The 27537-nt window shown below is 45.5% G+C and overlaps 1 protein-coding gene across 2 annotated transcripts in view; it reads right to left on the bottom strand.

Moving 5' to 3' along the window:
- The window catches only part of LMLN (leishmanolysin like peptidase), a 951783-nt gene that overhangs the window by 874874 nt on the left and 49372 nt on the right, over nucleotides 1-27537 (bottom strand). For both annotated transcript variants that reach the window (XM_069616632.1, XM_069616633.1), the window contains exons 2-4: nucleotides 8545-8642; nucleotides 8437-8467; nucleotides 3088-3170 (exon numbers count right to left, since the gene is read on the bottom strand). In XM_069616632.1, coding sequence (XP_069472733.1) covers nucleotides 3088-3170; nucleotides 8437-8467; nucleotides 8545-8642 — 212 coding nt within the window. The remainder of the gene's footprint in view (nucleotides 1-3087; nucleotides 3171-8436; nucleotides 8468-8544; nucleotides 8643-27537) is intronic.

Genomic DNA, 27537 nt, shown 5'->3' with positions numbered 1-27537 from the left:
AGACGCAGCAGTTGCACAGGAGATACTGGTGCTTACCAGAGAGAAGCAAACAGGTATGCGGTTTATCAGATTGGTGCTGGAGGTCCGGGGAGCAAGGGGGATTAAGGCGGATGCCGGATCAAGAGGGTCTGGGACCCGCACCCATATGAGAAACTGAAACTAAGCTAAACAGAATATTGCGAGCCTGGGACCCACACCCAAAAAAGAGATAGTCCACATTGAGACTGTTGCCTGGCAGGGGAGTAAACCAAGCAACTGTGAATGTTACGAGTCTGGGACTCGCACTCAAAGAGGAGAGTATACCAAGCCGGTTTGAATCCTGCCAGTCTGGGACCCGCACCCGAAAGAGGGACAGTCTATGAGAGGACAATTGCTTGGCAAGGAAGAAACCAAGTCACTCAGACTACTGCGAGTCTGGGACCCACACCCAAAATAAGTGAATACATTATGCAAACAAATCCTATGATTGACAAAAGAAGTGTGCCAGGTTGGTGGGATAAACAGGAGAAGCACAGGGAGCCTATTTTGACATTTACAGGCCTGAGAGGCCGCAAAGGGAGAGAAACACTAAGAGAAGGAACCTAGGGCAAAGGATCACAACCCTAACATTGGAGCTCTACAGTTTGGAACATTTCTATATTTTTGCCACTTGTGATTACCCAAGAGACTGGGAACTTACTTTACTCATCCCTGCACAGTTGGTTTAAGTTATTAGTGCTAGTGACAGACTTTATAATTTGGACATTCTGACAATTTCATTCGTTTTTTAGAGGCAGGGAACCCCTGCCCCCCTTTTGTTTTAGGAACAGAGCCATTTTCCAACTTTTTTCATTTAATAAATGTTTCCACCCAAAAACATGGCAGCATTATGTCCAAAGCCTTGCTTCAGCACCCTCACAGTTGATATGTCCGTGTGTTGAGCAATATAAACTTTTAGTGTATGCCTTCATACCTATTGTGCATGCATGGAAATAGTAATACTTATTTTTGGCTTTAAAACATTAATCTATTGAGTTTGGCAGATGACATTTGTAAAATTGATGGGATCCATCAGCCTTAAGCTTCCGACAAAAACTTGAAAAATCAAACCAAACAATTCCTGGATATCATCATCTAACTAGTGCATATTTCCATTCACCATGCAAATTGAAATATTGCCCAGACCTGAACGACTAGTGAAATGTACCGACGCATACCTCTGTCCCATAGAGGAAAGGTGGTGTGTATAATTGCATTATCCCACACCCAATAACCTATAGGTCACCAAGGTAGCCAAACAATTTTAGTGGGAAATAAATCGCAAACTGTGTCAAAACCATTTAGATCAAACTTCCTTTGCCATTCCTTTCTTACCTTGCATTGAGGAGCCTCAATCCCCACAGTACCCATCAACATCTGGAAAGCCATACGTTGCTTGTTTGGCCTTTTATCAAATTAATTCTGAAATTCTGTGCTTTTTCTTCTGCCCAGATATTTCTTTTTTGAGGCTTAACATTGGCATGGATTCGAGAGAAGGTGGATCTAAAGGAAAGTAGATCTTATATGTTCTGCAACACATTTATTCTTAATCTAGTGAGGGTCTTCCTGAGAGGCTTTCTTGAGAGCTCGGCCAGTATCCTTTGGAGAGGCCAATAAGGTCTGCAAGTGCACAGATGGGGTTATGACCCATCAAATGGATTGTGGGATATACCTGGAACTGTAATGTGACCCACATTATTTTATTTTGTTATATGCCTTTCCTGAATTCTTCATAAACCAACCCCATGAGCAAACAAATGGGAAATGCGGATTACTCAAAACGTGACTTACAAAACATATACTTGTTTATATGTACTTGATAACTATTCCAGTATAAGGTTCTCTCTCAAAAATTACCCCTTTTTTATTGTTGCTTTAGTCAAAATTCAATAAGAACATTTTGAAAATCTGTTGCTGCACCGGAGATTTGATTAGGCATGACTAATTCCCCTTCATCATCTCCTTGTTTCTCTTGACACATTTTTGAAGATGCTCTAGATCATCACACAGTGACAAGTATTCAATCAAGCATGGAAAGCGGGCTGCAACATGCAATGCTTGGATGGTCAGAGCTTCAATAGTTAACCAGTTTGCCTATCTCATCCAACATCTCACACAATTTTCTAGGTACGCTTGCGAGAAGGGATTACAGAAATAGCGATAATGTGCAATATGAGGGTCCTTTCTGGGTCATCTATGTCTGCAGGTAGGGCAGGCCCTCCACCCCCATGCAGCCTAAAGCTATCAGATGGTAAGGTTTCTGCAGAGCCAGGTAGATGCCTTCCAGTATAGACTTTTTCCCCCCTATGGACAGTAGAGCATCGGCTGAAAGTCACACTGTCTGCACTTGTAGCGTACCAATGACGGACTTTAGAATTGACAAAATGAGCCTCTAAACCTAGACCAGAAAACCAGAAGTAGAGCCCTGTCCAGAAAATGACAGACTGAACTCGGCACAGCAACAATCAAGCTTTTTAAATAGGCATTTCCTAACACAACCTGTTCTTAGGATTCTGATCCTTTCCTGTGTGATCACACAAAAAGGAAGTTAGTTGCCATGCACCACAAATGTGCACTTTCTAAATGTGCGCTACACAGGATCTCCCGAAAGAGATCCATTTACCTTACAACTTATGTACTACTATCTGATCCCCCAAAGGAAACAAGTGCAAGCACTGTTAATAAGAAATGAACATTAATTCAGGTTTGGCTGAGACCAGAATTGGAAGGTGATTGGTGAGACTGTCAGCGCCACCAGGCACTACCAACCACCTTTCAAAAGGCAACTATGCAACATTCATGCCCCGCTATCACAGCGTTTATTGAGCAAAGTAGAGGGTTGCATATATGTCACCAGAATATTCAAGAGACTTATGAGACTCATATGAGAGTGACAAAACATATGCTTGGACAAAAGAGGGGAAATGTTTTCACTGCTATACATAGGTAGGAGCTTGCTCTTTTTGGCCAAGTAATTTTTTTTGTATCAGTCTTTTCATTTCATGCATTAAGCAAAGTCGCAATTATGCATTAACTAATATGCAGTTTATAGAAAAGAATTGTACACACCTGTTTAGCAATATAGTACCAGTTGGTTTACGAACTTGAAATGTTTTTTCCAAATAAGAGATTGCTTGAGGGAATAGTGCATTCTAGAAATGAATGGAAAATAAATTAATTCTTGTTCATTTCACAAAAACATGTGCTTTGTCCCATAAACCAGTTATTTCTGCTAATCAACAGGGCAAAAAAAAAAAAAAGTATGTAGGATTTAAACAAAAACAGAGAGGAAGAAACAACATTAATATTGCACTGCTGTCCAGGGCGTCCTCATTTCACATTGCAGTGCAATAGCATTTAGGTATTCAGTAAGAAAGCAGAGCAGACTGCAAAAGGCTGGAAATAAAACCAAGGGGGAAACAAAGTGTTAGGGAGTTTTTCTAAAATCCCTCTACCAGTAGGATTTTATAAACACCCTCTCTACTAGGCAACACAGATCTCAAATTACTATTATAGGTCTGTACCAAACAATGTTTGGTAGTTGACTGAGCAGCCAGGCTTATCTTAGAAGGGAGAGAGGGCTGTAAGAAGGTACAAAGAAATGATAGCATACATATAGTCCAAAGAAACACACTCTTGGAGTTATGTGAAAATACTGGCTTATTTTATATATCTACACAGGCAAAGAGAATTCTTCAGAAAGGTAAGTACTATCATAACTAGCAAGCGCAATAGAAAACCAATGCAATACTTCTGGTAAGTAAACCACAGTTTAAAGGACTTCTAGAATGGAAGTATGCAATTCAAGGTACGTAAAAACCACTTTGTAGTAAACTTTGTAGAGTATTTTGTTTCAGGAATAACATGCAGTTACAAGACCAAGATAAGCATGTAAGCACTTTTCAACACTTGTAATACTTTTATTAGAGAGGCATTATGCTTTATCAGTCCTTCCCTATCTAGTTATGAGTGTTCTCTGAGTCAGACGGGGACACTGGTGTCCAGTGGCTAGCTGTAGGCAGAACAGGATCAGGCACAAGTTGCTGAAAAGGTAGAGTTCCAAAAGATTTCTTCGGTTACAAGTAAGTACAATGCTATAGTCGGTAAACTTGGTTCAGGGAAGTCGGTAGGCTCTCCATGCATGTGCACAAGCGTTAGGCCTGGGCGAACACCCAAGCATGCGAATCAACACCGCAGCAACACAGGAGCGGCAGAACGACTCGGGGTAAGTATTACCTCGAATCTCACAGTACCTCAGCAGTGAAGAAGATGATGCAGGCGGACACCCTCAGGTCACCAAATTCTTGGTCTTCTGACAAATGTAGGGACACCTGAAGGGATTTTGTAGCAGCAGTCTGGTGGAAAGGCTCCCAGAACCTTGGGTAGTGCGTTTGGTGTTCTGATCGTGTGCGCCCCTGTCGCCGGGTGTTTTCCCCATAGCGTGACTTGCATCAGGCCTGGTGGGGTCAGGGACAGGCGTCGCTCACCGAGAGCAGCTCGCCGTTAGGTCAATGGCATCCGATACAGAGGACTGCTTATCGCTAATCCCCACATCACTTTGGCGGTTGCAACAGCGGGGGAAGAACATTGGGCCTGCAACATGCCATAGGCCGCCCACCGCTTCAAGCGGCGCTCCTTAAGCGTCTCAGTGCGCATGAGTCTACAGGCCGTGCCACTCACTTCGTTGTGGGCGAGGGGAAGACAGTTGTTGCACCGAGCGTGCTCATCTTTCCACGGATATTTGGCCCTTCATGAGGGACCAAATCTAAATGGCGTCTTTTCCATAGCGACAGACAGTTACAGTGATGACAAAACCCAGGGAGCAGAGAGGGTGAAAGAGGAAAGGCAAACTTGTAAAGAATATGTCCACTCCCAACCCCACTCTTCCTACTGTGTAGGTCAGCCAGAAGGCCCAGCCATGTGGAAGGCAGCACCGCCGGGATCAACAGGCGTCGAAGGTGCGCAGCAATCTTCGGCATTGTTTCACAGGATTCAACTGTCAAAGTGACTTAACAGGAATAACGACAAAGTCGATAATAATGACAATAACGCTATCTATATGCAAGAGCTCTGCATTATAACGACCAGTAATCGGGGCAGAAAAAAACAATCTGAGAGACCATCAGTGCAAGAGGGATTTTGGGTACACTACACGTCCCGGTAGGAATAGTGTTACAGACACGCCTATGCCAACGTCCCCTTTCGATCCTCAAAAGATAAGATGCAATATTCCACGGTTACCACTAGATGTCGGACCATATGCACAGCATGTGATTCTAAGCAGATTAACAAGCATCAGAAATAACAATAAGTAAAAGTAGGACCAGCTAGTGGCAAGTGCAAGGGCAAGCGCAGACATCCGGTGTCATGTGCCGGTAGTGGGACTGTAGACTGTAAGGATACAGAAACAGTCCCCAGGTGCGGGGGCTGCCAGGAGGCAGTGCAGGTGTGCGACCAGCGTGGTGAGGGACCTGGGCCCGAGATCAGAGGGTAGCCAGGTAACCAGTGCAGTTACAGCCAGGAATTCAGCAGGGCAGAGGAGGAGAAAAAGCAGAAGCAAAGAGAAAGGCCTTGAGGTGCTTCCGGAACCGGAGATGATTCTCCTCAAGTTTCAGTGAGGCAGGTAGGCTGTTCCAGAGGGATGCCCCAGCCGAAGAAAGAGATCTACCACAAACGCATTGCTTGGAGAAGCTCATTCACCACACAAACACGCACACTCACACTGCAGTACCACACGCACCCACCCAATACCTCACCTTCTCTACAATTCGCTTCCACAATTCACAACTCCTTCCTTCTTCCTGCTGCTCTCTTGGACGACCACCACCTCAGTCGACCTCACCCAAACAACCCACACTTCCTGCTTGCGCTTTATGTACCTCACTGCCACCATGTTCAATCTCTGTCCCTGGCCAACCTGGGATGTGTTGTATGCTGAAGAGCTTACAAGCCCAGCCCACTTTCCTGTGCATGATCAAGTTAGTATTTGGAGCCGTTTGCATTCTGCACCAATGGCAAGAGGCCCGCAATATGTTGCATGGCACAAGGAACTGGAACGCTGGGCCGATGCCGAGGCCAAAAAACATGGGGTATGGGCGTCTCCAGATCAAGCGACGAAGTAAGTGTTCCATTCGAGGCATGGAAGGCACAGGTATGGGACACATTACATCCCTCGGATGATAAACCCCCTTGAACGCACAAACCTTGCCAGAAACAAATGATACTGAATTAGTCAATAATGATAGGACACCCAGTCAACCCACAACAGAAAGCAGCTAACTGCCACTATGACCCTCCTCTAAGCTTATATAAGCTAATAGGACGTAACACGTACGTTGACAGTTACTGTTGGTTATTGTTTGGTTTTGTTTTCATGTTCTTAAATCTGTGTTATATGCTACACGATGGCAACGATGCATATTGATGGTCCAATGTTATTTTACGAAATGCCAATAAAAACATTTAAAAATAAATGGCAAGTTTAAATTTTAGTGGCGCCTGCAACTTTGGGTTTAGTCCTTGGGACTCTAGGGGGTAGACCGCCGGTGTTAGTGTGTCTCTCCTGGTGCTGCAGAGCGTTGCGTGGCTCAGATGGTTGCCACGTTCGGCTTGCTCATCCGGCGTGATCTCTCCTCCCCGGATGCGGACGCTGGTACTGCAGATGTCTGGAAGTGTTGGTTTTTCTGATGCAGGCGTCAGTCTTCTGTAGCTCGTGCAATGTGGACGGTGCAGAGGAGGGTCCCACTCTTTTTTTAAGTGGCTCCTCCTCCACAATACGTTTGCTTGGTCCGAAATGAATGGAAAGAGACTGGCCAGCATCTGTTGGTGGAGGTATGGTGCGAGAGTGGTGGGCTGCATAGGAACAGACAGGCACAAGGGTGGGGACAGCAATTGGGGCCCTCTCAACTGCCACCATTGCGGGCCTGTCCGGTCAAGTTCTTGCCTGGTTCACTTCCTTTCTGGCGGGGCGTTCCCAATCTGTGTCCCTTCCTCTATTTTGTTCTCATTCAGTTCCCCTGCTGTGTGGGGTTCCCCATGGCTCATCACTGTCCCCTACTCTGTTCAACTTATACATTCAGACACTTCTGGGTATAATCCACGGACATGGCTTTTTGTGTTATTCCAATGCCGACGATACACAAATTATTGTGCGGCTGGATTTTACTCATCCTGAGACGGCTGGTCAGTTGAGGAACTGCTTAAAAAGGCTGTTGGTGACAGGATGGCCTTGAACTGGCTTAAATTGAACGGTGAGAAAACCAAGATGCTGGTGATGGGTACAACGATACCCTTGCTTTTCTGGACCCCCGACTTCTGTTCCGCGAGCCTTGGCCCCTTTCGCCTTGCTCTTACCGTTTCTGCAGTGAAGGATCTGGGCGTTAAAATGTCGGCCTCACAATCTATGGCCGATCAGGTTCTCTTGTCTACCAGAAGGCTCATTTTAAATTGTGAACCCTTCGGAAAGTGCTCCTTTGCATTCCCCCGAAATTCCATGCTCCGGTGGCGTTTTCAATGGTCATCAGTAATATGGACTACTGCAATGCTCTTTACTTAGCCGCCCCGCAACATCTGCTTCAGCGTCTTCAGCGATTGCAGAATATGTCAGCTAGAGACATACTCCATCCCCCGGTTGGTGCCCACATGACACCGTTTCTGCACCAACTTCATTGGCTCCATGTTGAGCAGCGCGTTAAATTGAAATCTTTGTATTTGTTCCATAAAGCCTTTTAAATAAATCGGAGCTGAATTTGTCCAAGCAAAGTTCTGCCTCTACATACCCGACAGGTCACTTCGCTCTCAAGCCTTGAAAATCATTCAGCCCCCCAGGGCTAGACTTGCCCGGGTTGGTGGCTGTGCTTTTTCGGTGGCAGCAGCTAAGGTCTAGAACCTTCTTCCTCTTTCTTTACATATCATCGAGGATCATCTGCCTTTCTCTCAGGGTCTGAAAACCTTTCTTTTTTAGTTCTTTGGCACTAGGGTTGGCCTTACCTTTGCAGCTTTAGCGCCATGCCGCCTTCGGGTCACCACAGGGTTAAGACCTGCACCCGAATGAGAGAGGTTACCACCCCCTCTTGACAATGCCAATGCACTGGCCTTGTCACACATACCCAAATGTGCTCCTGTGACAAGCTTGCGATTAAGTTGACCCAACACTTTTAGCCAATTTATTTTGTGGGTTTGTTTGATCAAATCAGGTATTAAAAGCCAAGACCAAAATGAATATTGAGAAAAAGTATTTGAAACAGTCATTCATTAGATTGATCAAATTGAGAATACAATTTAGCGGCTGACAAAGCATGACTGGACGAGCACTACTACATCATTGCTGAAAGAGCAATTCATTATTAATTTTTAACAGTTAATACAACATTCACTCATAATTTACACACAAAAAAAGAATTGAACCTAAAAGCATACCTTGACCAACTGTCTTCTTTCTTGGGGCAATCTAGAAAAAGAAATAGTGGCCTTCATTTTATTATCCATATACTTAAAATAATAGTACACAAACACAAGAATACTTACTCTTCTACACTGTGATCATACACAGTCATCACTCTCAGTTGTTGATCAACATTCCTCTTTGTAATTCGATTTGGTTTAAGATGTACTTGATAAATGACCTGGAAAGAAGAAACATATTGAAGTAGTCAATCGTCCATGAATATAAACGTACTAATTCACAGACCAATTCTCACCTACTTTAAAGTATCTGCTGATTTATAACGTATTGAGTTAATCAGAATAGCTGAGAACAAGACCGATCAGGGCCGGTAGGATAGCTCAGGGGCAACACACTCGCCTTGGAAGCAAGACGACGCTGAGAAAAACAGGTTCGATCCCCGCGGCCGCGCTTAGAAACCTCTGGTTAAGTGTGTTATTCATTACACGCCCAAACCCTAGGGGTATCACGGAATAGTTACAGACATCTTTGGCATTGAAATTAGGAGTATCCACTTACATAAATTGCAGATAGACAAAGTTACAGGTAAGTACATTACAAAATAAGCACTGAGAAAGATTATTGATATACATAGGGTAAAACAGTACAGAAGTCATTTATTTATAGAGTTCAGCTCAGGCTACCAATAGATATGTTACCTATTAGTCCTAGAGAGACTAATAAGCCCTATGGCGGCTGACTTTTCTTTGCTAGAATTGGTTAAATAACCAAGTTTTTAAGGATTTTTTTAATCCCGGGAGGGATTCCTCATTTTATATTTAGTGGGAGAGAGTTGCAGTGTTTGGGAGCCAGGACTTCGAAGCTGCTGCCTCCTGCTCTAGTACATTTGTAGCGAGGGACCTCGAGGAGCGAGCTGTTGGATTTGAGAGTCCTAGTGGATGTTTTTTTCTTAATGTCATTATTCATAAAGTGTGGGCTTTTTTGGTGAGGCATTTGTGTGCGACACAATGTTTTGAATATAATTCTGCAAAACCTGAAAGGAGTAGGAAAACTCTAATCTCTGAACCAGAGTATTATTAGGACATGAAAAGCGGAAATATTTGTCCAGAGAAAAACAACATTTATAACAATGTATCAAAATGTATTTAAGGTGATACAAAAATTGAGAAATAGTAAGTTAATAATAAACACTAATTAATTTGACATTGCAGCACAACAGCAAAAATGTGCCTAAAATAGGCCAAAACATCCTTCACACTTTCCTTTCATAGTGCAACATTCAATCATGACTCAACACACAGTGACAGACATCCAAAATGCTAAAAAACAACAAGACTTATGCTAAAAACAGGTGAGGAGAGAAATTCTATTACTGCTCCCCACAGCGGCATTCATTGGTATTGTAATTGCCAAAACACATAATAGAGCTTATTAATAAAATATCTATTATAAGGGAGCATCAGAAGAAGGGAATACAAGGATCACATCCCTTAAAGTTTTCCTAGACCGGTTTCAACGTGCGGTGTAAGTTTGCACGTCTTCATCAGGAGGCGGATGTACACATACTGTAAGAAACACACAAAAACATGGCTGTTGACCAATGTATCACAGACCCTTACAAATTGCTGACGGACTGCCGTATAAAACCATATGGAGGTGTCAGAAAGTACCTGAATTTTACCAAAACCGTTTGGGACCAAGCGCACGATCACAAAAATTAGTGGACTAAGTACCCTAAAACACAGAAGTGCGCCCTTAAAAGCAGGGGGAGACACCCAAATACGACCCGTGCTGAGTAGAGAAACACCGAACAGACCTAGGTGAACCAATGCAAAACACCACGGAAACCAATGCCCAAACTAGTGTTATCTGTAGAATCACTAACCTGGTGAGCAACCAGCTGCTGGCGACAACAGAAGGTGAAAATGAATCTGCTGAACCTCGAGGGCGTCCTAAACCAAGACAATATCGGGTTAAGCCCAATTGTTTACCTCAAAGCCTGGTTTAAGAGTGGATCATCATAATACAGATAAATGGCCATAGAATGCACAAAATCTTAGCTGGTAAGGTCTATAATTCCCTCAAAACTTTCCAAGACAGCGCATACTAGCTGTGGGTGGACATAGTAGCGGCCGTTAGGGTTACTGAGGCAGAAAACTGCAACTGAAAAAAATAGAAAGGAAAGAAGTGAACACTGCGTCACCGTTAATGCGGTACTTGGGAGAAAACAAGAGAAACAGCTGAATGTGCCCGTCTGCGTCGGATCCCCTCAAGTGGGTCACCACAGCCCTCACAAATGGGCGAATAACTACGGTCACCCCTGCACAGTGGTCGAAGTGAGCAGGAGCGGTTGGGAGCGGTGTGCCTCTACTTTTTTAAATTATGTTTTACAGCTCCTATACTTTTATTTTAAAAAGAAACCGTTCCGGAATGGTTTCATTTTAAAGTAAAAGTGTAGGAAGACGTTGCAGCTTGCACTTTCAGTGTACTGCACTGAACGTTCCCTAAAAACAGCAGGTGCAAGAGTTTGGGGATTTGGATTGTGTGTGGGAGGGCGTGTGGTGATGTGGTTTGTGGGGAGTGGGTGCAGGCCAGCAGGTAACATAGCTCCACTACTTCTTTTTGTACACTTCGACCACTGCCCCTGCATTAAACCGGTCATGGGGCACTTGAATAAGGCCAACACAGGGTCTAAAGAGGACCGCTCGTGCAACACCCGTAAGAAGGGTGGACAAGCTGGGGTAGACATGCGACCTGCGGCGCCTCAGTGGCGGAGCGCAGACAAAGCTGGGGCTCTAAGCATGTAGCTGGAAGCCTGAAACCACTGGGCCAAGGCGTCCCTTGCGGCAGGCAAGTCTTACCGTAACACGGTAGATGGAATCACGTAGAGGAGCGGCCTCACTCTCTCAGTCTCGCGGCGATAATACGAATGGACGCCGCGCATGCGTAAACAAGGTCTGCAAGATGACCAGGGTATCTGCCTATAGGAAAATTGGGCGGGTTAAGAAGGCAGAATGCCGGGGGCCGCGCATGCGGAAAGAATGCAAGCAGGGAAGCCCGAGCTACTGGGCATGCCTGACGGGGGTTTGGGTAAGTAAATAGTAAAAGGGCGGTGTATCCTTAGGAAGACACGTCCCTGGGGAGTAAATGCCTCTAACCGTGGAAGCCCGAATGAAATTACAGGCGCTCCAGCTCAAAAACAGCTGGTGCATTGGTGGCAAGGCACCGCCCAGCAGTTGCGATCCGAAAAAGTGCATACGGCCAGAGCAGGGAACTCTTACCATAAACTAAGTCAAGTTAAACTGAACAGGGAACCACTGTACCAATAACCAAAAAGGGGCAATGCAGGCCACTAGACCTAGTTAACCATAGGTAAATTGGGCAATTATTTATAAGTGATGAATAACTGACTAAAGGGACTCTAACAGGCATTGAAGTCCCACGATTAGAGTGTGTTAAGGCCTTTGTGGAGTGTGTTCAAATTGAATATCCACATTTGTTCCTTATAGGACAATTTATTGGCCAATTGCACTGAGCCCGTGGCCACGATTTCTTAAATACAAAACCATATAAGAGAATCAGGATCATGTCCCATTTCTACACAATGAATGACTAATGGTGCAGAAAGGGTTCGCGTTCTAATTTTAGAGGGATGCTTATTGATGCGCAAGTGGACTTCTCTAGAGGTTTTGCCTACATAAAGCAATTGGCACGGGCACTGAATCGCGTACACCACATTCTTACTTCTGCAGGTAGTGAAAGCCCGTAATTCCCAAACCCTGCCATTGTAAGAAAAATCGGTTGCTTTTCTAGAAAATGTACATGCGATGCATGAAAGACACAGGAAATTACCTTTAATTCAGTTGAGATTAGTAGAGGGAGTCTGGTGGCTCGAGTGAGTTTCTACCCCAAATTTTTGCTTTTTTTGAAGGCAAAAAGGGGTTTCTGAAAATTCAGGTCAGTGGAGTTGAGAAACCTCCAATTTTTCAAAGTTATGGCTTTGATAGTCTCACTATGTTGGCAGAAAGTGGACACACAGACTAGCTGATCTTTCTCAACACTTTTTTAGGTTTTAAAAGGGCATCCCGATTGGTTTAGCGCACTCTTTTTCTGGAATGTTTTATAAGTTTCCAGGGGTACCCTCGCTGAAACAGCCTCGCTTCTAGCACATCCGCATGAGTGTTAAAATGCGTGATGCTGGAGCAGTTACGCCGAAGGAACATTCCATTGGGGAGGTTTCGTAAAAGACTTTTTGGGTGTTGGCTTTCAAACTGTAAGGTCATATTCCTTTCTGTCGGTTTTCTGTAGAGCTACGTCTGCAGAAACCCTTCCTCGTTAAAGATGGATAAATTGAGGAACGCGATCTGTGAAGTAGAATGTTCAAAGGTAAATTTGATATTAATATCGACCTGGTTGAGCCATCCCACAAATTGTTCCAATGTAATGGCGTCGCCCTCCCACAATATCAAAATATCATCAATGTACCAACGGTACAACTTGATGTTATGGATATAGGGGTTCAAGTCATTCAAGACAAAGTTTTCTTCTAACAGTGCCATAAAAATAATGGCCAAGTTGGGGGGCAAAGAAACAGCCCATTGCCGTTCCTTTGGTTTGTAGGAAAAAGGTGTCTGAACTTGAAAAAAAACTGTTGGAAAGAACCAATTCGGTACACGTGGTCAGAAGTCAGTAGAGACTGTGTGTGGCAAGGGACAACGATCCAACATCATCCGCAGAGATTGAGTAGCCCTATCTTGTGGGATGATAGTATAAAGGGCCTCAATGTCGAGGGACACAAGGATTTGCTTGGAGGCATCAAATGGGAGGCCTTCGACAAGATTGATAACGTCCCTGGAATCCAGCAAGAAAGCGGGGGTGGCCATACCCAAAGGTTTGATGAACACATCTATATATTTAGACAATGGTTCTAAAATAGAGCCGCACCCACAGACAATCGGGCGGCCAGGTGGATTAGATGTGTCTTTATGAATCTTGGGAATGATGTAGAAGAGGGGAGTTCTTTCTTCTGAGAAATTAATAAACTCGAATTCCTTTTTCGACAGGACACCCTCTTTTAATGCTTTCTCAGAAATGGTGAGAATTTTCTTTTTTTTTTAAATCAAAGATGTGGGATCGGCAGCAATGGCCCGGTAGTGGCCAGGGATGCTTGAATATAATTCTGGCCTTGATGGGAAGCTAGTGTGTCTCCCTCCTGATATTGGAAATGTGATCAGATTTTTTTTATTCCTAGGGCTGCCCTTTATGCTTTGTTCTGAATTAGTTGTAGTTTGATAATGTTGGTGTTGGACGTTCCTAGTAATAGGGTGTTGCAATAATCCAACTTTGATATTATCAGACTAAGACAGTTTGTGGGTGTGAGGAGCTGCCGGCTTAATGCTATTAATTTTGAAGTGTATGAATAAGAAGACTAGAGTGCCGAGATTTGTTTAACCATAGTAAGGTTGGCATTTAGGTACAGTCCTAATGTTTTGACTTGTTTAAGTACTGGAATCAACGTGTCATCAATGTAAAATGGCTATAAATAACCAATTACAATGACTCACCATACTATATTAAAAGCCAATAGTTTGTTCTTAAAGGTTAGTGTAGAAACAAATGCAGCTGTCCAAAACATTAAACTGCTCCAAAGCATCCACATACATTCAATTACATTTGAATGATAAAATATAGGAAAGTACATTTCATATTGGATTTCAAGTGCCTATATACAAGTGTGTTCTAAAAGGCGCTGTTGAATCTAAACTTGAGACAGAGCCCTTTAAGAAGCCTGCAAAAGTTGAATGTGGTAGTCCCCAATGAATGGGTAACCCCAAGCAAATATCTACAGATGCACACCTCTTACTGGGCCCAGACCACCCCCTCCTAACGTGTTTTCCTCTTCTGAGAACAGGTATGGAAAATGTAGCTGCTTATTCTCACCTGGAAGTCTGCCACGGACTGAGCGGATCACCAGAAGTTGTCGGATGATGTCACTTCCTGGAATCCTGGAATGGGCATAAATGATGTACAGTAATACATTAACGGGGTCATTGTTTCTTCTGGTTTTTGGTATGGTAAAGGTTTGTGGATCCCGAACAATGTATGGTACATACATATTTAGTTTGGAATGGGGAAAAAAGTGGGTGGTGATCAAACTGGATAGGTGAATATTTGGAGGAAGATTGTTTTGCCCAAACAAATAGGGTAATCATGGGACAATGCATACAGTGAGAGTGCACTTAAACAGAGTCTCAGTAGCGCCCCACCCATTGCTGGCCACAAACGAGTGGAGCCGCAGCGTGGGTATTACATGTGCAAGTGTCTTGACCGAGTGGTACTAAAATGAGGCACAGACATGGGCCAAGAACAGACCATGCAGTTCCACGACCCACCTGAGGGTACACCTGCTCACTTCATGAACGTTAATCACAACAGTGCCACGTGAGAGTTTCTCAATGCCTGGCACATGTTAAGACTTGACAAATCGGCACACTCCGTTTCCGGTGGATTGCACTTTTAGCGTAGATGAGCTGGGAGCACGGAGGTACGCTCTAGACACACTAAAAGAATAGCTGAGCTCAAGACATTGGTGGGAATATTCTGTACGGTTAGAAGAGGCCACGACTTGACAGCAGCATCGACAATTAGAGGGCTAAAGGTTTCCAATCATCGATTCAAGGGGTAGATTAGGTGTCACAGAAATCAAAAGACTCAAACATGGTTCAAAGGTTTTGTTATATTCTTTGTGGGGCCTAAGGCCCTCCCCTATCTGGCTTTCTTCAAAATGCCTTTCCGCCTCCCTAATCCAGGCGCCGTAACCCAGGTTAGTGCTACCGAATGCTAACCCCAGTTTCATAGATGGTTTACGCGTATTTGGGTTGTAAGCTCGTAGCTGAAATGTTCGAGGGAGAAAAGACCGAAAGTTATTTTTTCTAAAAATAACTTTGTCTTCTCTCCCCTGAACATTTCCGACTTAGCCCTTGCCCCCCACCAATCCCCTACATACTTGTGGGAGGCACACCATCAACATCCCTCTGCGACGCCGGTTCCCTTCACTTAAGTGCTTGGGAAACGGCACTGGAGGGGACCTTTTTTTTTCTACATAGGGGCTGTCTCCTATGCAGGGGATACCCCCCGCAACCCACAAATCCTAAAATGCCAAACATGGGGAGCTGGGGCCACCCCTGCAACCCCCGCTTATGTTCAGTATTTTCCCATTTGTACGAATAGTACAGGCCTTTTTCGGTCTTTTGTACCACTCATACGAATGGATAAAGTCTTTTTGGGCGATTCGACTTACACTAGAGGTGGTAGTTTAAAGGCTGGCTGACCAAAGGTTAGGGACTTCCTAACTGTCCCTACTCTAGCAAGTTATTAGTGTTGCAAAGGGTATTCAAGAGATGTGCGCCTTGCAGACACCATGTTAGATTCTATATGTTCTTTCAAACTAACTCTCGCCACTTCCTTGTATGTTCTTCTCTCTGTACTCCCGCTATACTACTCCTACCGCTTCTGTCACTTTATCTTTCACCCTCCCTTAGTTTACCTCCACCCTCTGATGTTACCATACTACTCCCGTCACAGGGGTGTGGAATTTTTCTAAAAGTCTACTTGCCCAAGGGAGAAAATGTTCAAGAGATCTACTTGTCCTGTAAACAAATCTACTTGCCCCACCATGCTTCATAAAAATACAGTGCGCGTGCACACACTCAATAGTTATGAAAGTTCAGGACAGGCTAATATATTTTGAATACACATGTACAGCTGTAATTAAAGCACCCCGTTATTGAACATGTGGCTTCATCAGAACATATTTTAAATAAGAAAATGAAGACAGAAAGTTTGGGTTAAAGGTCGTCTGTGTGCACAAAGTCTAATTCCCCATTGCAGTCAATGACAGACTAAACCGCAACTGTTGATTTTAACAGCTACAGGAAATCAGAGAATGGTTAAAAGCAGACCCGAGAGGGCAGCACCGTGCGGGCAGGAGCTACATCAGGGCAACGAGGAACAAGTAGACAGCATGCCACAAATCTAACTTCCAGATGAGATGTAAACATACAGTTTGTCCATATATTCCCGATCTGTTTTGGTCGCTGGTAGGTGTCACTTTGCACATGGTGGAAGGGGAGATGAACAAAGAAGGGCAATACCAGGAGTCAAGTGAGAGGCTGGTTGGGCACTGTGAGTCTGATGTGGGGCAGTGCAGGGTGTAAGAAAGTGCAGAGGATATGAAGGAGACCATGCATATGACAAGTGAGAGAGTGGCAAGGCTTTGTGTATGAAGCCTGGCCAGATGGTGGTAGGTTTGGAACTGGTGGAGAGTGTTCAGGGCTTTAGGTGGGCCGGGCTAGCACCAGCAGTCTCGAGAAAGGGTTCCCAAACAAAGGGCCTGCCAGGGACCACCCCCAACTAACCCCAGACACCTCAGACAGCCTGTCTAGCCCTAGCACTGCATGGTTACACAGGCTACCTGCAGGTGTCAGCACTTCAGATTAGGCATTGCCTTTTTCTTTTTTTCTAAACTTTAGTACTGACGCCTGCAGACAGCCTGTGTAACCATGGCTTTGGCTACACGGGCTGACTGATGACTCTGTACTCAGACAAGAGGAGGGCTGGAGGGCCCGGCTCTCCTATTTCTTCTGAGTAAAGAGTAATTACGCAGCATGACAGCCCTTTCACTCGAGAAGCCCCTGGTGTTTAACCACGCGGCTCCTTGAATGAAAGGGCTGCCTGCTGCGTCTGAGAGCTGGGGCGCACTGGTGTCACACCTTTGGTGCGCCCGGACCCCTCCTTTTGTTTAAAAGTAGGGGCTGGGCGCACCAAAGGTATTAATGCCAGTGCGCCCCAGTTCCCCTGTTTTCACCGGCCCTAAGCGGGGCAGCAGGAGGTTTGTGCTCCGATCAGGGGCGTAGCCTAAGTACACATGTACTTAGACCACACCCTTAACGAGAGCCCCCCTCGATTTAGCATCCGACTTAAAGCACTGAGAGAGTGAGACCACGAACAGCAAGAGTATAGGGAGAACTGTGTGAGACGAGTATAAGAGTACGTTGGTCCAGAATATCACCATTCAGTGTCTAACATGATCACCACATATCATGCAGAGTGCCATGTAGCAGACGGAGGCTGAAATGGCATGTGGTGGATGACTAATGTAGCAGGACAGAAGACAAACAGTACCCCAGGCATGCATTCCAGTGGTGCGAGATTGGTAGAAGCTCTGAAGGAGTCAATCCCAAAAGGTGCACATAAATCATGAGGCACTGTCCTGGAATTCAAATGGCTAGCATGCATTATGGAATCGAATTACATTTACTTTTTGTGCAGGCGAGGGTGCTTGAAGGGTAAGCCATTGCATTTACATTTTGTGCGGGGTGGGGTCCATTTTCCGATTTGTTGTACTACTCACCTGGAGAACCTGTGGTATTACAGGTACCCTCATAATATAACCCGTATAGCGCAGCCTGTTTGGTTGTAAGGGAATGTATCTATTACGTAGTGGAAGTGATCATTGTATCACCTAATGGAGAATGTTAATATATTCTCATTCTCTGACAACCATTATAAAAAAACTATTAGAAACGACAGCACTATTTGAAGGAGCCAAAACTATTGAAACGGCCCCAGATGGGACTAATGAAATAAACAAAATAACTCAAAAAAAGAAGAAACTAATTCGAACACAACTTCATGGAAGTTTCAGGTTACAGTACCTGAAGGGAGGAATAATACCTGAAGGACTCCAGGTGACAAATATCCCTAGATTGTTTATCGACAACCACGGTTTCAGAAGAATTTCAGTGGGGTCAGTAATAATGCTCATGGGATTGGATAATTTTAATTATAGAGACTGCTGAGGAGGCAGCGAAGAACTAGAATGCTTAGAGAAGGAATTCTCTGATAAATCCATCCAAGATGCTAAAAAACAATTAGAAAAACTTGAAGAAGAGCTAAACAAGTTTAAACAGTTGAACTTTCAATGAAAAATTAACAAATTAAAAAAAGATCTCATTCGAGGGATGATATGGGAACCTATTGGTCATATATCGAAGACATCGATGTACACCCCAGAAAAACAAGGGATCTCTTATGGGCCCCTGGTAAGAACCTCCCAAGTGCGATAAGAACGCATCCCACTTTGTCGGTGTTGTGGGCGCTGTGGGGAGGCGATAGGGGAAATGCAGCTTTTTCTTCATGGCCCTCCCCTCTGTCCTTGTTGTGGGCTCCCCCGTTCGAGTTGGGCAAGAGGAATTTAGGCGGGACTCAGGGGTGGTCAGATGTGGGTTTGGAACAGGCTGCTCAACTCTTTTGGCAGGGAGCATTTATGGCCTATGACAGCTTGGTGGAAGCCTTGGGGGATTCACCGATCTCGATTTTTGACTACATCTGAGTAAAGGGGATCTTGACAGATACCCAGTGGGTTGACGATCTGACCTGCTCCCTTAAGCCTCTTGAAAAAGTGATAGTGGAATCCAAGACAAGGAAGGGGTCCCTCTCTAAATTCTATAATGCTTTCATTACAGCAGATGCAGAGAGTAGGCAGAGCTTCAAGAGGCAGTGGGAGGGAAGGGTGGAGGGGGAGGTAGAGGGATCCACATGGTCTTCTATTTTTAAGTCCATTTTCTCTGGCTCCTCGTACACAGCAGCTATGGAACACAACTTTAAGATGCTCCACGCATTGCACCTCTCACCAGAGAGACTTGCTAAAATGTACCCGGGTGTGTCCCCGCTCTACCCGAGGAATTGTGGCCAACATGGGACTTGGTTCCATCTTTGGTGGGGGTGCCACGGTATTCAGGTATTCTGGTCAGATCTTCGGAGCTGGATTAAGGAGAATTCTGGTGTCGACCTGCCTCTACTGCCCCTCGTTCTCCTCTTTGGCATTCCGGCCCCGGAGGAGGTTGAGCACGTCTTACTGAGGGTGGTCCAAGCCATCTTACGTGCAGGGAGGCTTGCCCTTGCTCAAAAGGTGGAAACGTGGCTTGGTACCCTCTAAATCAGACTGGCTGGCATAACTCTGGGCAATATTTACATGAGAGAAACTTTCAGCCCTAACCCACAACACCATGAAGTCATTCCTTCAAGATTGGATTGTAGTTCTGCTACATGAGGACTGTGATTCGATGAGACTTTAAGAGGTTTGGGGGGGACGAGTGGCCTATGCTATGTATTAACCTTCCAACTATGGTATCCTCCTCTTCTTTTTTGAGATGAGCCGGCATGGTCAGCATTGTTAGCTTGTCTGGTTCCTGTTTGTTCAATAACAGAGTCTCCATCACCCTATTGGGTTCGGTTGTGTATGAGCGGGCGCTGGGAGAGGGTGGAGGGCGGGGGGCTAGTTTCATCTCCTGTTCTTTGATGATGTCTTTTCAATGATTTATTGCTATGCACCTTTCTTGGAAAATGTTCAATGAAATTTAAGTGAAAAAAAAAAAGATCAACAATTACAAGGAAGAAAAGTACTATCCGTATTTACGGGTAGGTTTTTACACAGAGGCCCATACAATAGAAGACCAAATCGATAAGTCACCTTTTCGAATACATCTGGGTCATCTAGCGACTCAGACCAATTAAGTGGAGGCCAACCAGGCTCCAGTACTGAGAACGCCCGAGGACAATAATCAGGTTAATTTTTATTATATATTTGTAAAGGTGCATTGTACCAAAAACAAATAAAAAAAATCTTTTTTTCAGAGAGGAGGGAGGGGCCAAAGAGGACACAGCAGACAAAGACAACAACAGTTCGGACCGGGGGTATGAACGAGTCATTGGTACCAAAACCAGTAGCAATGGACAAAATACCCATCTTATAATTGTCATCAGTCATTCTGACAACCACAGAAGTAGATTTACTGGCAAAAGGTTTATCGTTCGTGCCAGTATCTAAAGCAGATTCTTTTATTTGCGAGATCGAACTGCATCGATTTTTTCACAAGATACAACTAAAACACTACTTTGAAATCTATTTAGCGAGTCAGAACACGGGAAATAATGTACCCCACAATGACTCAGGAGTCAAAAATATTACGGGCCTGAAAAGGAAATCACATTTTACTCCTCCTTCACATGTCTGCCCACCAGAAATTTTGGCATTCGAGAATATAGTTACAAAACAGACACAAGAGACCTCAAAAAGGAGGAATTATAATCCAGACAATTTCACGAGAGAGGAGAGGGAAAGCCTGAAAAGACTATGCAAGAATCATCGCATTACCATCAATCCCGCCGATAAAGGCGGTGGTATCGTCATAATGGACACCAAAAAATATGACGAGTGCCTTAGACTCTTGGGAGATGAGAGACCTTATAAAAAATTGGAACAAGATCTGACAAAAAGACTCCAAGAAGAAATCTTGAGCCTCATGAAACACGGGACCCATGAAGATGAATGTGCATTCTTACGTAAGAGTCATTCCCAAGAAGGGGGCATTCTATATACACCCTAAGGTACATTAAAATCCAGAATATCCACCAGGCAGACCCACTGTGGCAGCAATCGATTCATTACTAGAACCACTGGTCATTTATACTGAATTCTTTCTGAAGCCCTATGTTGAACAAATGCCCGAACTATATTAAGGACACCACAGACATCATTAACACCATAAATGACATCACCATTAATACAGATGATATTTTAGGAACTATGGACGTGGAGTCATTGTATACGTCAATCCCACAAATGCAATGCCTGGAGGTACTGGGTATAGTCCTTGACAAACGCATCATGCCTCATGTTCCTCCCACAGGCTTCATATTGGAGTGTGCACGAATAGACATGAGCGAGAAAAGAAAGCCTCTTTAAGAAACAACTGTACATACAGCGGAGAGGTGTGAGCATAGGTGCAACATTCACACCGGATGTAGCGAACGTGTACATGGCCAATTTTGAGAATGTATACTGTAAAGGACCGGAGGGGTGGGGGGGGTTCTGTACTTCCGCTCTCTATATGGCAGAGGAGAGGCACAGAGGACCCCAGCCAAGATTGTCTATTATTGGTATGTGGTCGAGCAATCAAGGGCTAGCTTCTCAGGGTGTGATGCAGTCTGGTTCTTAAAGTACAGCGTGGTCCCCAAGCCCCCACAAAGGAATGTCCACACACTGTATTAATTAAAACAGTCTTTATATAATTAATATTCAAGGTTATGTACACTATCACAATAACTCACTTTGCACTCAGTTATCTATAATGGCAAATATACAGTTCTACGTGGTACCACAATTCCTATTAGATCTCTTTACAGTGCATCAACTATACATTTAAATGTCACACAAATCAGTTCGTGAAGGAAACCAACAATAGATATAAGAGGAAAGCAGTTGGTTAGAGTAATTGGCAGAATACTGGCCCTGGTATCTAGACACAGTTCTGTGTGGAGATCCCCCCCTACCTGGGCAACCTGTAGAATAAAGATATATCACAAGCCCAGTCCATATATTGTTTACAAGAGACTTTCCAATAGTTCTGCAACCCCAAAGTACCTGGCGTTGTAGCGTTCCTCATCGGGGAATCGACGGCCCTTCTTGAGTGCCCTCCCTTTAAGGCAGGAGTCACGGGTCGTCGAACGTCTGACAGCGAACAGGGGGAGCTACGACTGAAGTGGCAGCTTCTTTCCTAGCGGTGCTCGTCGACGGGCAAGCGTAAACTTCCTGCAAGGAAGAGGCGTGCGGGGCACCTCGGTGTCAATAGTTCTGGACCGCAAGAGTTTGAAGAACTGTGGCCTAGCAAGGGCGTCAAGTCGTCGATGTCTCTTTGGTCTTTGGGTGGTGGGAAATCCCACCAGCGGATGCTCCTCGGCGCGTCGACGGCCAGGCCTTCTCCAGCGTGATAAGATGGGCGATGAAGCAGACGAGAGCGTCCTTGGATCAAGAGTTCTTAGGCAACGGGAGCACGCGGCTCCGGACGGTGATGGCAGTCGTCGACGGTGGCGGACAACAGTCTGGGCGCTTCTCATTGGTATTTTGCGGCAGTCCCCGTCTCGGGTGGGTAGCCTGTCACCAGGGAGCTTTCGCAAAGATCAGCTGGTGCACAATGGTCCCTCGTCACTCGGCAAGAGGGCACCTTACCAGGTCCTCTCTGGATCAGTCCTTGGAGACACAGCAGCTTTCAGATTGATGAAGGAGAGCAACAGCAATTCTTCTCTTCCAGCAGGGCTTCAAGGTCAAGCCTCAGTTTCACTCCAGTTATTCTTCGTAATTTGGACTTCAGCTCTGAACACTTCTGAACATGATTGCTAGCAGTGAGAGGTCCCCAGATATACTGTTGATCTCCCATTCGTTCTGCTGGGTCACACTCTAGTATGCAATCACTACGAAGGGCATTCAGAAGTCTGTCAGCCAATCAGGCGCTCAGTGCATTCAGGCCATTCACTTCTCTCCAGACACTCACAACAAGTTATGTGTATTGGGACAAGTACCACGCCATGCAACTCTACACACTGCATTCATACCAGTTTCGGGCAGGGCGGTCTCAGTCATTGTGTCAAACACCAGAAACCAGACATCCACAACAAGAAGTGCATATTCATCACACACTCCATTAACCCAGGTCCCACCCACAGGTGTACCCACAACATACAGTCGTTGGGAAGGCTCCAGCCAGTCTGGTCGGCACTTCCCCACACTACCATATATGGAACTTCGACCCAACAGCCAGTCAGAGGGAAGGGACAGAGTCAGGGCTTCCCAGGACTTCGGGAAGATCAAGGTAACATGCGATGGAAGGCAAGAGGCCACAGGGGCCATCTTGTATCCATCAGGAATCTACCGATTCCAATGACAGGTCCTGTGCATTCCAAAATGGAGGACGCTCAGGGCACCAGTCATTTCAGCATGGAGCTGCCACCAGCCCGTACCCTGCTCTGTGGGCCACCCACAGGTGCCCAAAAACATACACTAGGGGCACAGGGTTGCACCGCCCACCCATGGGTGCCATAAGGGTATCCCATGGGTCTGTCCACAAAAACCAAAAGAGAGCTGCACCGCCATGAGTCCCACATGAACTCCTGCGCGGAAAACACGACAGAACCCACAATAAAAAGCAGTAAAGGACAAGGATACAGAGGCTCTGTCCCTCCGGTGCATTTCTAGCATCAAATACACATTTTGGGACCAGAAAAGAGGCTTAAACAACAGGAATTCAAGGATAATGAAGTGATATGGGAACGCTTTATTGATTATGTGTTTCTAATATGGAGGATCAGTAACTTCCCTCCAAACATTTTTTGATTGGGTCAATACGTGTGATCCTCATGTTAAATTCACTATGGAGTGGTACCACAAACAGGTGAGTTTTCTAGATCTAATGATCCGCAAAAATTACACATCTTTATGTATTATTTATTTATTATTTAATATTTATAAAGCTCACAGCAGCCCAAAGGCATTGTGGCGCTGTTACAACAGTGAGCTTGATTGTAAATACATACATGTTACATGTGCAAGTATGGTACAGGCTTAGTTACAGTTCATCACAGGAGCAAAAAGTTAGTTGGACACAGTGGTTTTAAGAGTTTTGCGAAATGCTATGAGGAGGTCTCTGCTCGGAGTGTGTTAGGGAGGGAGGGAGGGAGGGAGTAAGAGTTTGGGTGCAATGTGGGGGAAGCCTATGACTACTGCTTTGGCTTTGCAAATGTGTGGGATGCATAGTTTATTGGCATGTCAGTTCTCTTGGGACGAGAGGTAGGGCAGAGAGGCGGAGGCATTTGTGCGTCAAGGTTAGAGTCTTAAGCGTGATCCTTTCTCTTACAGGAAGCCTTTGGGCATCCCTCCTGGCCGGTGAGATGTGATCTCTTTGGGATTCTGAGGGCTACTCAGAGAGCATTGTTTTGGACAGGTTGAAGGCGGTTAAAATTTTAGCGGAGGTGCCAGCCAGGAGGACATTGCAATAGTCTAGTCTTGCCCCTATGGTGGCTCTAGCCAACGATAAGCAGTTCTGGTTAGATAGGATGGAAGCACCAGCGTTTATGAGTTTAGTAGTGCGAGTAGATGCAGAGGCGCTAACTTGCCTCGTCATGGAAAGAGTGGAGTCTAAAGTAGACCACCCAATGTTTTGTCTGAAGAGGAGACCTTGATTGTGGAGTTGTCAATGGAGACATTGCTAAATTGTTGGTTGAGTTGGTAAGTATTTCTTTTGGGCCCAGAATGATGATCTCTGTTTTATCCCAGTTAAGGCACAGACCATTGGCCGCCATCCAGGCTTGGATGATGGAGTAGATCCTCGAGAGGGCTGCAGAGTCTCGGTCATAAGAACCTGAGAGAGGCAGGAGTACCTGCGTGTCATCGGCATAGTTTGTGTAAGCTATGCCGAATTAGTCTAGTTTGTCAAAAAGGGGTTTGGTGAATAAATTGTAGAGTGTGGGGGCTGTGCAGGAGCCTTGTGGGACTCCACAGGCAGTGGAGGGTTCTGCGTTGGCTAGGTCAGAGAAAACCTTCATGGCTCTGCCTTCCAGGAAGGAGGTAATCCATGAGGAGGCATTGTTAGAGAAGTGTGCGGCCTGTGTGAGGTGTGTGGTGAGGGTTTTGTGATCTACGAGGTCAAAGGTCGGCCAAGAGGTCCAAGAGAAGGAGATGAGCCGGTTTAACTTTGTCCTTAATAGTGGTTATTTGGTTTTTAAGGTCCAAGAGGGCTATTTCTGTGCCGTGGCCTTTGCGGAAGCCAGATTGCCTCTTGCCCAGGATGGTGTTGGTTTCTAAGAAGTGCTGGATCTGGTTGTGGGCTGCTTTGTCCAGGATTTTGAGGAGGAAGGGGACAGTAGTAATGGGTTGGTAGTTAGTGGAGGAGGGTCTAAGGTGTTTTTCGGGCGTACCCAGGCTTCTTTGAGGCTAGAGGGGACAATATCTGTCGAGAAGGAGGCATTAATGAATGCCGTTAATAGAGAAGCTAGGGATTCAGCGCAGTCTTTGATGATGGCTGGGGGACAGATGTCTCCTTTGCAGGTGGATGGCTTAAGGTGAAGGAGATTGCAGACTTTCTTTTCATTAACGTCACGGAAGGAGAAGAGTGTTTGTGTCAGAGCATGGGGGCAGGATTAGGCTGAACGGGTTGGTTGGGCTTGGGTAGGCCATAAATTGAGATAGAATTTTTTGTTGGAGCAGTTTGATTTTGCTGAGTAGGGCGGTCTGAATACTGGAGCACCAGGCTTGGTCTTTAACGATCTCACCAGGGCTGGTGGATGGAGTAATGAGATCTCAGAAGATGATAAACAGTTCTTTGGGTTGTGAGTTGGCCTTGGAGATCTGAGTGTTAAATGAGTTGGATTTGGCATGTTTATATTGGGTGGATACCATTTTTAATTCTGTTTTGGTGAGTCATTAGTGTTGGATTGAAATGTTGCTAGGGCGATACGTTTGCTAGAGCGTAAGGCTAGTAGTTCGTCGGTGAACCAAGAGTTGGTGGTTTCTTTTCTTTTTTATTCTCGATTGGGGCTAGGGCATTAACGGCATTTGTGAGGGTGTCTTTATATATATTAGCAAGTACAATGGGGTCGCTGGCCTGAGTGCAGCGATTTCAAGGAAGGGTCCGAGACTGTCCTTGGTTTGTTTTTTGGAGCTTCTGACTTGGGCCGGGGTAGCATAGGTGAGGGTTTTGGTGGTATGGGTGGTCGGGATGGTGAAGTGGATGCAATTGTGGTCAGTTCAGGGGTATGCCAAGTTTGGAATGTCGGAGATGGAACAGTTGTGATCTGCCACCCAGTCGAGGGTGCAGCCTTTGCAATGTATTGGGTTGTTGACTTTTTGTGTGAAGCCAAGGTCTTTTAATTCCTTGGCTAAGGTGGCTGCTGCTTGGTCATTGGGGTCACCCAACCTGTAACGCTCACCTCGTATCCACGGGGACATCACTCAGCCTGTTCTGACCTCTTACGACCTCGAACCCTTCCCTGGAGTCTACTGGACTGGAGACTGGGCCTGAAACACAGGATTGGTAGAGTTTAACTCCCTATTGTCTCTGTGTGCTTGAACCCCTTCTTCCCCGGGGTCCAACTCTTCCCTTTGATCCACAGCTCACCTTGTATTCTTGGAAAGTGTGCTCTCTGTCCTGCTTTCAGCGCAGGGGCGTGTTGATTGATGCAGGCTTGTTGCTGCCTAGTTACTTCACTGGCAAGAGTCTGACAGGTATGTATAATGAGTCTTTTGCACAGTTCTCTAACTTTGTTCCTTTCCTTCCTTAGATGATGGCCGGCGTCCGGGGATGGCGACGTGCTGCTGAGATGAGTAGCGCTGAAGGTGAGAGCGCGATGCAACCCTTTCTTATTTGCATTGAACCGAGTTCTTTTTCTGTGTCTTTTAGGTGGCGCAACGTTTTCAGTGTGGATGCCGGTTATGAAGAAGAAATGCGGTGAGTAAGCGCGGTATGCGGCGCCTCTAGATGTTTCCACGCTAACCTGGAGTGTCTTTTCCCTCTTGCAGATGGATGAGAAGTTCCGAAGACAGAGTTCCCCCAGAGCGGCTGGGAATCAGGTAAGCGTTTGAAGCTCGTACAGTCTTTAAAAATAAGTGAAGATTTGCTGAATGCTTACTAATGCCTTTTTTCTGTTCTTTTCCCCAGGAAGCAGCGTGCCGGGATGGGAATGACACCGCCGAAGATGCCCGCAGAACAGAAGCAGCGATGAATGATGGGCAGAAGCACTGCAAGGTATGGCTGTTCCTAACAGTGTTCTTGTTCTTGCAGGAGCTGAGCGCAGAAGAAAGATGCAGGCCTACTGGAGACCGATCCGAACATGGTGTCACGCTGCAGGTGCAAAAAACACAAAGCGTGTTTCTCAGCCTGGGCGTGGCTTAAATAGTCTCTGGGTATCCCAGGTGTCTCTGGGCTGAACCACACCCAAAAGATTAGACTGCACATGCAGTTCTGGGAACCGAAATATGTGGGGGCATCCATCTTGTCCCCATCAATGCACTACAAGTCCAATCCCCAATGTTATCCTATGGGAGTGAGTGGGTCTGGTGCCACAAGCGCCAAGTCTGACTCCAAGTGGGTCTTTGGAGGGATGGAGAGGCCCTTCAGGGCCACGTAGGTGATCGTGGCGTGGCTCCAGCCTGACATCTTGGAGGGCTGGGGACATGAGGGGCAGGAATCATGACAAGCATAGGTTGAGGTCACCACACAGGA

The sequence above is a fragment of the Ambystoma mexicanum genome, chromosome 9, assembly GCF_040938575.1.
Source record: "Ambystoma mexicanum isolate Mex_15411 chromosome 9, UKY_AmexF1_1, whole genome shotgun sequence".
NCBI classification, from domain to species: Eukaryota; Metazoa; Chordata; class Amphibia; order Caudata; family Ambystomatidae; genus Ambystoma; species Ambystoma mexicanum.
Note: the sequence above shows the minus strand (reverse complement) of the source record. Positions and strands in the feature narration are given on the sequence as shown.